Raw genomic sequence first — 12,644 nt, 5'->3', positions numbered from 1 at the left:
TACAATATGAAGTCTGAATTTTACTGGAGAAGTGGTGGTATTATTGATAGAAGTCTTGTGGAATTAAAAGTTGGGGGGAATAAGGTAATGCATCGTTTTTTGATGTGAAGAAATCAAAACAATGATGGGACATGCAAGTGGGGTATTAAGCATCTAGTGAAGTGGAAGACTGTAGATCAAAGCAGAAATCTGAGGGTTTGGAAAAACAGATATAAAAGTCAGCTGCAGAAAAGTCATCAGTGGAGGGGCAGGCTGCAGTCATTTAGTCAAAAGAGGAAATGAAATTCTCAACAGTAAAGATAGTGTATAGAAAAAAAAGTGTTCATGTCATTATGTTAAGGGAACCAAAGCAGATGAGTTTCTGCATAATAGGACACATCAACTGTGGTGAATACTACATAAAATTCAAGGAGAGTTTGAAAAGGTTGACTCATAACAGAATAAATTTTTTTCAAATGTTGCATTTTCCTGATTTTGAATATTCCAATCCTCCAGCTCATAGACTCCCTGCACAGCAGTGTTATTCTTCTTAAGAGAAAAATTGTCTTAAGACAATTCTTTCAATTAATAAAATTCCAAAATTGGTAAGTCAGTGTTTGTCATTTTAGTTCTTATTCTTAATATTCAGCTGGTAGCTTATGTATGTTTCCATTAACTGTTAACCACATAGATGAAGAGCAACTAGTCAATCTTTGACTTATTACAATTTCATGAACCTGAAAATTTTGCTACTTGCTCAGTGTATTCAATTTTTTAAAAATCTGATCTAAATAACCTTTGGTTTTGATTCCATTTCCCCTCAAGTTTTTTTTTTTCCAGCTTTTTTTTTTTTTTTTTCCTTTGTTGGCCAGGATTACGTTATTTTTAGCATGCTGTGTGCACTTAGCCTCTCTTGAACTGAAATGACCCTTGGATTTTTAAACACCACTGTTTGGTAAATGATTGCATCTTACACACAAATGTTAATAGATTAAGGGTAAATCATAGTTTCTTTCATATTACTTAAAAAAGGTCTTTAAGTTCAAGTTTGCTTTGAGGCCAAATTCTGTTAACCAGATTTTGATATAAAATGACTATTTTTCTGATATGAAAAAAGCATAAATTCTACAATATAAACTTTCTTAATTATCCAGTGAGCTGGTGAACTTTTTCGCAATGTAATAATCTTCATTAATTCTCTCCCTTCATAATTTTTGTTGAAGCCTGAACCTGGCTAAAGAAAAAAGTGCATTAAAAGAGATTAGAAAAATGTGAGAGTCTGTGAGCAGGACTTGTTACCATGGGTTTTCAAGGTTGTTTTTATCTCACATATGGGCCTGGGATATGAAAATCTCTTCTCTTCTGCTCAACCCAACAGAAGACTGAGTATATTAATTCTGACTTTTCCAAGACATGTTAAGACAGGCAACTTTGTAAATTTCTAAGATACTTAAACTCACCCTACACTATGACTAATGATAAACATGTAGAAAGGTGGGATAATTAACTAAGACTGGGGCTTATGAACTTGAGGCTGTGACTTTTAAGCAAGTAAATACTGAAAATATCAGTACTCCATTGATCAGCATTTGTTAGATTGTTGCCTGGGCCAAGCATTAAATACTTACCAAAGCATTAATCAATAATTAATTCTGTTGTATTGAGTTAAAAAATGGCAGCACAGTACAGTGTTTTATTAAAACAAGGTATTTATACCCAACTACAAAAAAAAAATGAGAAAAGCATGGTGTTTATTGTTTCCAATACCTGATAAAATGCAAAGTAGAAGACAACTTTCAGAGGATTCAGGATAAGGCAGCAAAGACTAAGTTTTAGAATAATTTAAATAAAACAAAATTTAATTCATTTGTTCAGCCTGTCTACCTAAGCTGTCAGTGTAGGTGTTAGCATTTTAATGGCATAGCCTTATAGTAAGTGATGCCTAGTGCTGAAGAGAGAACATTTGTAATTTAAAATGCAAAGGGTGAAGGAAGCTTAATGGTGCATTATGTTTGGATAATCAATATCGTGATAGAAAGCAGCCACATTTTAGAAAGAGGAGATGTAGGCTAAGTAGCTTCCTGCATTGAAATTCAAGTTCTTAAAAAAAAATAATGCACTTCCAATAGTTTTGGACTAACACTTCGTGCTTTTATTTGTGTATGAGGGCCTGTGATTATAGTCAATATAGGCTACCGTTTGTGCTTTCTGTGGTACAGAGATGCTCAGATACAGAATTTTAGTTTGTTATGTTGTGGCATTCCAAACCCTTTCCAGAATAGTATTGACAAGCAATACAGTGACAACACGTAATTCTGATTTGATCTCATATTTGCTTGACTTTGTATCATATTCTATCATTTCTTAAACTAGATAAAATTAGTGCCGTAAATGTTATCAAATTCTATTTTTCTTCCTCAGGATTCACCAGTGTACATTTTTATTGTCTTACTGAAACTGATTGGGAAAGCCAAAGGTCAATTTTTGGCATGAGGAAAAAAATCTCCCTCTATAAGTAATTTGCCCTATATCTGAAAGGGTTAACAGGCCTCTTAAAGTGCTCAATTTATCCAGAGAAGGGACCCGGTGACCCTGTAAGGACCCAGCTTTGGTCATTTCTTAGGAAGAATGCAATTTAGAACTCTCTTGTATTATTCTGCCAGCTGCTTAGTTATTGATGATATTGACTTTTAGTTTTGAAAAGTCTTGCTTTGGAAAATTGTTTTTAACAGCTTTCAACCACTCATGTCCTGTATTTTTATTTTATATCACTTTTCATTTGGGATATTATTAAGTCAAATCCTTGGTAACCATTCTCCACAATCCAATTTATTTTTACCCAAGATCCATTGAATTCTACTCACTGCCTTTTTGCAAAAGGTTAACCCAATATTTCATGTTATGTTATACTTTCTACTTACGCTATGTAAAAGAAAAGTTACTGTGATAAGCAGCCAATAAATTGCATTCAGAAATTTTATTCTCAAAAGTTATATTACTATGCCGACATAGATAAACATAATCATTTGTCACAATATGGATTGTGGAAGTAAAAACTAAAATAAAAACAGCCATTTTTCTTGTACGTTACTCAGTTTTTTGGCTTTTTTTCTTTAAATATTGGCCACAGTAGATACTTTGAAAAATGTCATCTGTTTATTTTTCAGTCTGAATTAACATATGAATTAATAATGGTTTAAGTTGAATAACTAGAAAGCAAAAAACTGCATTTATTTTATAAGAAAATGTTTTCATTTTTTGGTATAAAATGGTATTATATATATTTTCTAATATTGACTCTTGTTAATGACTTGCTTTGACATTAGTTCCTCTTAAAGAATAAACCTTTTAAAACTTAACTTTATTGTGTGTTTGTTGTCTTGAAGACACAGATATCTAAGTTGATCTATTGAAGAAATACCATGTGTTATATATAAAAATGACTAAAAATAAACCTCATTTGTATTGGCCTAATAGAAAAAGTCCCAGTAATGTTTATTTGAGTGAATACACTATGCCAGTGAAATACACTGAATGTAGAATTTAGTGGTTATTTATTTTTGAGATGCAATTCATATAGCCCACAGTTCACCCATATAAAATATAGAATTTAAATGCTTTTTGTCTATTCATGGAATTGTGTCATCATCATCACAATCAATTTTCATCACTCTCAAAAGAAACAATATACACTTTCACAGTCACTTTCCATTTCCCCTAATCTACTTTCTGTCTCTATAGATTTGCCCATTGTGGATATTTATGTAAATAAGGTCATGCATTGTGTTATTTGGTAACTGGCTTCTCTTAGTTAATGTGATGTTTACTGTGTTCATCTATGTTGTATGCGAATTTCCCAAATTTGTTTCTGTTATAACTTATTCTATTCAGTTGTGATTGGAAACTACCCTGCATGGTTTGATTTTGATCTTTTTAAATTCATTGAGGCTTGCTCTGTGGCCAAGCATCAAGTGTATGAAAAACACCCTAGAAAGAGTTTTCTGTACACTTGAGAAGAATTTGTTTTCTGCTTTGTTGGTAGAGTATTCTAGTGTAACTCTTTTTTTTTTTTTTTTTTAATAGAGGCATGCTTTATTTATTTGTTTGCTGGTTGGTTGGTATGTTTGGTTTATACATGCACTGGGTACAGTCAGAAGCGCGGGAGGGTGAGAGAATTCACCAGAGCCAGAGCGGGAGGCAGAGCAGGCAGAAGGACCTAAGTACACTGCTGAGGGGAACAGCGGGCGGCAGGAGAGGTCTGCGCGCCATGTGGGACCCTCCTCTGGTGGCCGGGGAGCAGCCGGGGATCGAACCGGCGCTGCAGAGTCTGCAGGCAGCTTCGCAACCCAGCGCTCAACCGCTGCGCCACCGGGGAGGCCCCTAGTGTAACTCTTTTAATGTAAGCTGAGGTAACTAATTGAGGAGGCATGTCACATTTCTGGAATACTTTTACTTTGTTGTTGGTTCATTCAGTTTATTTCTTATTTTATGTTATTTCCTAAAAATAATTTGGTCCTTTTCACTTTTTCCATATTAATGTTTGTTTTGTCAGCATTTTCCCATGCTGGATTCCTTTTTTTCTAAACAAATACAGGATTTTCTCACTTATTTTCCTTCAACACCATTTTGGTAATTTTGGATCATTTTTCCAATTTGTTTAGATCACATGTAATCTTGTTTTTCTCTCATGTATAATAAGGGTATACACTCCTAGTTAAATCATTCTTTGCTGCCACTGTGCGTAATCTTAAAATAACAATTTGAATATTTTTAATGTCAATCTATGTTTATATATTGTTTTTGTACTGTTTTTAGAGTATCCTGGCTTTAAATCCTCAAACACAAACTCATGCAACTCTGCGTTCCACTTCGGCCAAGAAAATAGACAAGAAACATTGGAAAAGGAATCCTGATAAGAACTGCTTTGTAAGTACCACTAACTTATGATTTCATGCTGAAGAATATCTTATTCCACACATTGTAAGATAAGATTTTTCATGTACTTAAAAATACAACTAAATATGCATAATGTGTAGCTGTATTTTTCTTATTTTAAATATTTTATACTTGAATAATCTCAAAAGTGTGCCTGATTTTACTGCTTTGAATATCTATGGAAGTAGTTAAAATTATATAAAATTAGTGCAGGGCCTCCCCGGTGGTGCAGCGGTTGAGCGCTGGGTTGCGAAGCTGCCCGCAGCCTCTGCAGCGCTGGTTTGATCCCCAGCCCCTGGCTTGGGTTCCTGGCTGTTCTGTTCCCCGCTCTGGCTCTGGTGAATTCTCTCACCCTCCCATGCTTCTGACTGTCCCCAGTGCTTGTATAAACAAACAAACAAATAAATAAATAAATCTTAAAAAAATTATATAAAATTAGTTCAGAGGCAAAATTGCTCTTTTTAAACATGTATGAAATTTCTCTTAAAATTATTTTATATGATGACATAGTTTTGTGACAGAAGAGTTTCCATATTACAGATATAATACAACTGAAGAAGGGATTATACAGACTGCTTGCAGATATATTTTTTTGGAACATATGAACAGTTAGATGTGCATCTGATATTTTCAGATATGTGGGAACAAAACACTGTATCTCTGAGATTGTTGCTTGTTAGAACCTTATTTATCCAGGCTTATGTGGTCACTGCAGAGCTTTGACTGTGAGGCCATGGATGGGGATTAGGTGTAACCTTTAAGATAATATTCAAATTACTGTTTTAAGGGGATATAAATCTTTAGATTTGGAAAGTAATTTCCTTTATACCTGATTTTCCAACATTAATCGCCCCCAAATTACTTTATTAGTAAATTAATAATATTAGCTTGTTCATACTAGCTCTTTTGGTTCTTTGGGTATGCTGTGTACTGTTATGTATAATTTCAGTTTTTTAAAATATGTATATATATATACACACTTAAGATATCTATATATATACTTAAGATATATATATACACACATATATCTGATTTTTTTGTCACTGGCTATCTACAGCAGAGATTTTTGAGTGAAAAATGAAATAGAAAGACACAATATGAATTGAGATGCTCGTTCAACCACCTAATTACAGACCTGGATTTGGAATTTAGTTTTCCTTGTTCCAATTCTGTGGGCTTTGCTTTCTACCATGACCTTTCTAATAGATGTCTCTGGAAGGACAGTAATATTGTCCAAATTAGATCAAGGAAGAGATCCTATATGATGAAATGAACAATTGAATGGCACTAAAGGAAGAATCTTGTAATTTTCAAATTTAAAAAGCTCTTGAAGATTCTCAAGTCTAAATCTCTCATTTTAAAAGTTTGAGAACTATCTTCCAAATAAATTTTCTAAGATTTCATTCACACATTTTTAAATTATTGACATACAGTGTTTTATATGGTAGTTGTTGTTGATATTATTACTTTATGAAATAAACATTTTTATTCCATAATCTTATCCTATAATTGAGGATGTTATTTTACCTTTTTTTTTTTTTTTTGGTATTGAAATGGATGCAGTGTAATACGCTTTCCCCATTCAGTAAATATTGTCACAAATTCCTAGAAAAGCAATTTTACATTCTCTTTAACAACATTCTAACAATTAGTACTTTGTTGTTTGCCATAACAAAATACTGTAGACTTAGGGTGGTCTGAAGAACAGGGATTTGTTTTCTTTCTTTTGTTGGTTATTCTTCATATTCTCACTCCTAAATATCAGAATGCCCAAAACTATTCAGATCTCTTTCTCTTTCCTCACTTGAACCTCTATGGAAAAATGACTCCTGCATATTTATGTTTTGCCCTGACCACTTCTTTAAATGCTGCACCTCTATAACCAGGCATCTTCACTTAGATGTTTAACAGGAATCTCCAACTTAACTTGTTCCAAGTCCAAATTATATGTTACCTCCAAAATGTGTTCATCTGTCTTTTCACTTCAGAGAAAAATATTAGTCCTACATTTCATATTTTATCTCACCTTTTGTATCTAATAAGAGGAGGGGTGGGAGTAGTCCTCAAATGTATCCAGAATCAGTTATTCTTCATTACCTCCACCACTACCAACCTTTCTAAGCCATCACCATCGCCTGTCATTTGGATTATTTCAATTGCCTTAAAGCAGGTTTCCATACTTATACTCATTTCCTGGTAGTCTCTTCTTAGTAATATAGCTAAAGAATAATTTTAAATTTCCTGTGCTCAGATTTTTCTGTGGTTTTCCAGCTCACTTGGAGTTTGCACAATTTCTGTTATACAATTGTCACCTCAGCAAGACCTTCTGTAGCCGCTCTATTTAAAACTCCACCCTGTTCTCCAGCTACCTCTCCTTAGACTTCCTTGCTTAATTTTTCTTCATAGCACTTATCATTGATATGTTCTGTTTTTCATGCATTGATTTGTTTATTGTCAATCTTTTTTTCTCCATGGGATATAGTCTAGGAATGCAGGTTTTTTTTTTTTTAAATCATGTTTCATAAGCTGTGTCTCCAGCATATAATTGGTGTCACTGAGTATGTTGAATGAATGCTTGAGTGAATAAGACCCTTCTTTTACATTTTCTTTAAATACTAGACATAAAAATAGCATTTTTTTTGTTTATTTAGTGTTACACAGTTCCCTTGCAATGCTTTTATTTCTATTCAGAGGGTGCAAAATACCTTGCATATTGTATTTGATTTTGACCATGATGCAAAGGTCACACAGATTTGTTGTCACATAAATTTGCTTCCCCCTTTTATTGATTATAAATTGCTATGCTGAAAATATAAAAAGATTTATATAAGCTCATAACAATTACTTGGGGTTATAGCCAGATCTGGATTTCTGATCATCTGGATCCACTGTGTCCTTATGGGTTCATCTCCTGGCCTCCTTAGAAAAGATAAATAAGATTATGAGAGAATAGAGACATCAGAGTTAAGGAAAATGTTGATTATAATGGTTGTCAGATTTGTAACTAGTAATCTTACATTATTTCTGAAGACAAAGTGTTACATTTTCAGCCAATTTTTTTATAAAGGTTTTATTGATTGATTGACTTTTTAACTATTTTGCTTTGACTTCAGAAATTTATGTATTTACTTGATTCAGATAAACGGTGCCTTAAACTCATTGCATTATCTGTATCTGGGATGTGGACTGTGGTTTTTTTTGAAGCCCCAGAGAAAAAGATTTTCATGAACCACTGTGTAGTTCTTGCTCCCTATTGAACTTCTTTCATTCTTTCCTCTTTGGTCCTTGACACGTTATATTTCAGGTAAGGTATTGAATGATACTCAAAGATGAATAAAATCTGCAAGATAAACCATTTGATATGTCTATTAAAATTCAAATTTGGTGTAACTAAATGAATTATAGGCTTTTTAGAAAATAAGTATCTGTTTGACCTATAGAAGTGCCCTAAGAATGGTAAAATGGTAATTCTGAATTTTTTTACCCAGAAATTCCTTCCCTTGGCAGTTTAATGCCATTCTATTACTAATTGGAAATTCTGAATTCAGTAGGGGATTTAAACTGGCAAATGTGTTTATACTGGTTAATGAAGCACGAAGCAGTTATTTCCAGTATCTTTTAGGCAGGTGTTCCATAACTGCTGTTTATTTTTTCCATTTTTGAAAATGTTGAAATGTCCTAATTACATAAATATTTTACACTCATTTTCCATTAGTCATTTTTGAGGACCAGAAAATGTTACAAATCAGGAAATTTAACCAGAGTGAAAATAAAAAGCAGAGGCAATTAAACACAGCCAATTATTAGACATATTTGTAAGAATTTCTGCTAGGAAGTGAAAGAAATATGACTTGGGAGTTGACTTTATAGGTGTATGTAATTGTTTATAGGATAAGTTCAGAGAATAAGGCCTTCATTTGGGGGTCTTTTGAGTTTCGTGTGCTTGTCGCCATCCTATTCAGTTATAGAAGTTGCAGCTGTGTAAAGGAATCAGGAATGGTCATGAAGAGTTTCGTATCATCAGAACATATGGGGGTAATTTAAAGCTTGGTGGTAAAATTACCCAGCAAGAGCAGGCAGAGTGTAAAATGAGTGAAAGAGGTGAGGGGCACAAAAGATGCAGTAATCAAACACAAAAATCTCTGAAATGTGTATATAGGGAAACACATTTTTCCTTTTGCTTCAGGCTCCAATTTAGCTCGCATTAGCACTGGACACAGCATGGTAAGGTTCGGAAGAGATGAGAATTTAGTTGAATAGCACTATAAGGAGAGAGGTAAGAACTATAAGAGCACATAGCAAGAGAGTTCTATAAAGAAGGAGAGGCCAAAATGTTTTATATTTCCTTTACTATATGACTTATTGTCTTCCAAATGTGTGTTTTTTTTTTTTTTTGTACTTTGGAAATTATCATTATAGTTTTCCTTTTATACTGGATCTATTTTACCTTCTCAAGTTTACATGATTATTAAGGAATAAAATCCATGTAGTAATAGTTTTCACTCAATCTCTTTCAGAAAGAGAATTTGGATTTACAACATTAATGATTTTCAACCATTTTCCATCCAATATGTTCTCAAATAAGGTCTGGTGGGGCTAGGGATAGAGGGCATAGTAAGTTTCTATTTGAAGTAGGAGTGACTATAGAAAAGAGGGTGAGGACAGGCAAGACCATTGGGACTCCATGCTGGAAAGCTGGGATGGTGCTTGCTGGACCCTGTGAGCCAGTGCCTCCTGGCATTTTGTGCCATAGGCCTTTTACTTACTCTGCGATTGGCCCTGAAACCACCTGTCAATCAAAGAGGTTCCACCAGCCAGATTTAATACTTAGGAATGTTCCCCATGAACCTTTAAATTTATTGATTACCAAACTACAGCAGTGACTCAGATGGTTTTGCATGGCATAGGTGACCCCAGATCTGCTGGCTGGCTAACTGGTTGGGCTTTCCTGTTTATTATATTAATTTCCCACTAATTTGATGGCACATGATGTATTGCTGGAACTTTTGAGTCATTAACCTGCTATAGCTTACTGTTTATATTTTCAGAACAATTGTCCTACTGTATGTATTAAGAACATTTTAATCAATTAGAAAAAACTGTTTTTTAAATAAGTATTTTAAAATTATCTTATTGGAGAGTCTTCCATACTTCTAACAAATGTTAAAAGTTATCACTATATGACTTCTGCTAGGTGTATGTGTGTTAGGACAGATATCAACTTGAAGAAACTATTTAGCTCTTCTAAGGAAGTGCAGATTTAAATATTCAGCAGAGGGAAAAGTTTACAGAGGTAAAAATATAATGTGAAATATGACTACCTGAAAATTGTCCTGTCAGAGTGTAAAATCGTAAGTAGAAATATAAATGTTTTAAGAACAGAATCTAAAATCTGGCCTTGTGGTCATTTAGCCATATGTATTTTTTTTAAAGATTTATTTATTGATTATTTATACAAGCACTAGGTACAGTCAGAAGCACGGGAGGGAGAGAGAATTCACCAGAGCCAGAGTGGGGATAAAAACAGGCAGATGAAATACACTGCTGAGGGGAGCAGCAGGCGGCAGGAGAGGTCTGTCGTGCCATGTGGGACCCTCGCTCTGCGTCTGGGGACCGAACCGGTGCTGCAGAGGCTGCGGGCAGCTTCATAACCCAGTGCTCAACCGCTGTGCCACCATTGAGGCCCATTTAGCCATATGTATTTCTTGTAATTTTACAGTTCATTATTCTGACCCATAGTCATTATTCTGACCCATAGTCATTATCTATTTTAGCATAATAAAAATCTGCTTATGAAAAGGCATTTTTGATTGCTTTAAGCTCTAGTTATGGATTCCAAAAGGAAAATTTGACCAATCTTAACTTCTTTTAGAATACAAGTTATATTCTGAACCAGTAATTAAAATATGAAATCATTGATTAGTTTCCATTATTTATATATAACATATGAATTCTAGGGAGTATCTCTTCAATATTTGGGCACTAATCCAATAACTGGAACTATTACTTTCCGTAGCAGTGAATCCTGTTAAAGAATTAATGTATTAGTATATCTGAAGAGATGTGGTCCCATGATTTTTAATCATATACAGCATTGTAAACCAGTGCTACTGCCATTAAGATACCATATAAAAGAATTAAAGCAATGTTTCATACTTTTCAATATTTATACACTACTGCAGATAATTTTTCCTACCTAATTTTGAGTCATATATATGTATAGTATATATTTCCTTGAAATTTGAGTTGTGCAAGTTCATTAATTACCAGATATAAATGGAAGACCTAATATGTGTCAGCCATTGTGCTAAATTGCAGAGAAAGGAACAAAAGTTTTTCTTGCCTAATGACTTATAGTCATTGGCATTAAACTCAGTTATGGGTTATCCGTACAACCAACCATCCAGTTACAGCTGAAGTATGTCACCTGCTCTCAGGATTCAAGGTTAACCTTCTTGAGCAAACAGAATTTAAGTTGAAACTACAGATGAAAGAGGGAAAGAAAAAGAAGAGGGATCCCATCAGAATGGAAAACACATGCTGGAAAGACTTAAGATGTAGATAAATGTTGAACTTAAAGTACTAAAGCATCTTTCATACTGCATAGCTGAAGTATAGAGTGTGAGGGGAAAGTACTGAGAATGAGTTGGAAGAGGTCAGCAGAAAGTAGTGTAAACAATAACAGTGATGAGGAGGATAGAATAATAATTGCACTTATTTATACGTTCTGTCCTTTCGTTATTTCATTGAGAGAAATGCATGTGATCTCATCAGTAAGTCACATCTTACATCCTTTGTTACATCTGCACTTTAGAGTTTTGCCATATATTATCTTCCTCTTTGAAAGTATGTGTTTTCTTGGTGTCTCATTTCACACATAGAATAATATTGTCAGAGATTTATTCTCCAGGCAGAAATATGTAATAAAATGTTAATTGAGTAAAAAGAAGAAAAGTGTTAACTCTTGATTTCCTGAGGCTGTTGCAAGAAAGCTTTGCTTTAATTATTTATTTGAGACTGATCACAACTTACTCCATATCCATATGACATACAAATTAAACTCGTTTGTAATTGTCAGCCATCAGCCTGTTTTTATTTTGCTTTCCTTTAGTTTAAAATTTTTTAATTATAGGTAAGCAGTGCCTCTGTTTTTTTTTCTTCTTAGCCAACTGTATTAATTTTTTATATATATTATTTTTTAAAAAGATTTATTTATTTATTTATCTATTTATTTATTTATTTATTTATTTATTTATGCAAGCACTGGGTACAGTCAGAAGTGTGGGAGGGTGAGAGAATTCACCAGAGCCAGAGCAGGGAGCAGAGCAGGCAGAAGGACCGAAGTACACTGCTGAGGGGAGCAGCGGGCGGCAGGAGAGGTCTGCGCGCCATGTGGGACCCTCCTCCGGTGGCCGGGGAGCAGCCGGGGTTCGAACCAGCACTGCAGAGGCTGTGGGCAGCTTCGCAACCCAGCGCTCCACTGCTGTGCCACCGGGGAGGCCCAAATTTATTAATTTGAAAGGAGGATAGTTGTCTGTTCTGTGTTTGGTCAATTTGAATTCAACTGGGAAAAACTTGTATGTTGTATTTCAGTTATCTTTATTAGCAAAAGAGAGAAAGCTTCCCCTTTAAAGTTAATTTTCTTATCTAAAGTTGGGTTTTTATGGAAGAAAACTGGAGGCAGAAGAGTATGTTAGTGGATGGGGTGGGGGACATCCTAGGACCACCCC

General features: G+C 34.3%; 1 protein-coding gene across 1 annotated transcript in view; it reads left to right on the top strand.

Annotated features, from left to right (window-relative positions):
• Positions 1–12,644, top strand: part of DPYD (dihydropyrimidine dehydrogenase) — a gene marked incomplete at both ends in the record, with an annotated part of 741,074 nt that overhangs the window by 24,863 nt on the left and 703,567 nt on the right. The window contains one exon of the mRNA XM_084242233.1: positions 4,795–4,905. Within this exon, the coding sequence (XP_084098359.1) occupies positions 4,795–4,905 (111 nt within the window). The remainder of the gene's footprint in view (positions 1–4,794; positions 4,906–12,644) is intronic.

This window comes from Talpa europaea (genome assembly GCF_964194135.1).
Source record: "Talpa europaea genome assembly, chromosome: 9".
In the NCBI taxonomy this organism is placed as follows: Eukaryota; Metazoa; Chordata; class Mammalia; order Eulipotyphla; family Talpidae; genus Talpa; species Talpa europaea.
This window is presented reverse-complemented; position numbering and strand designations above follow the sequence as displayed.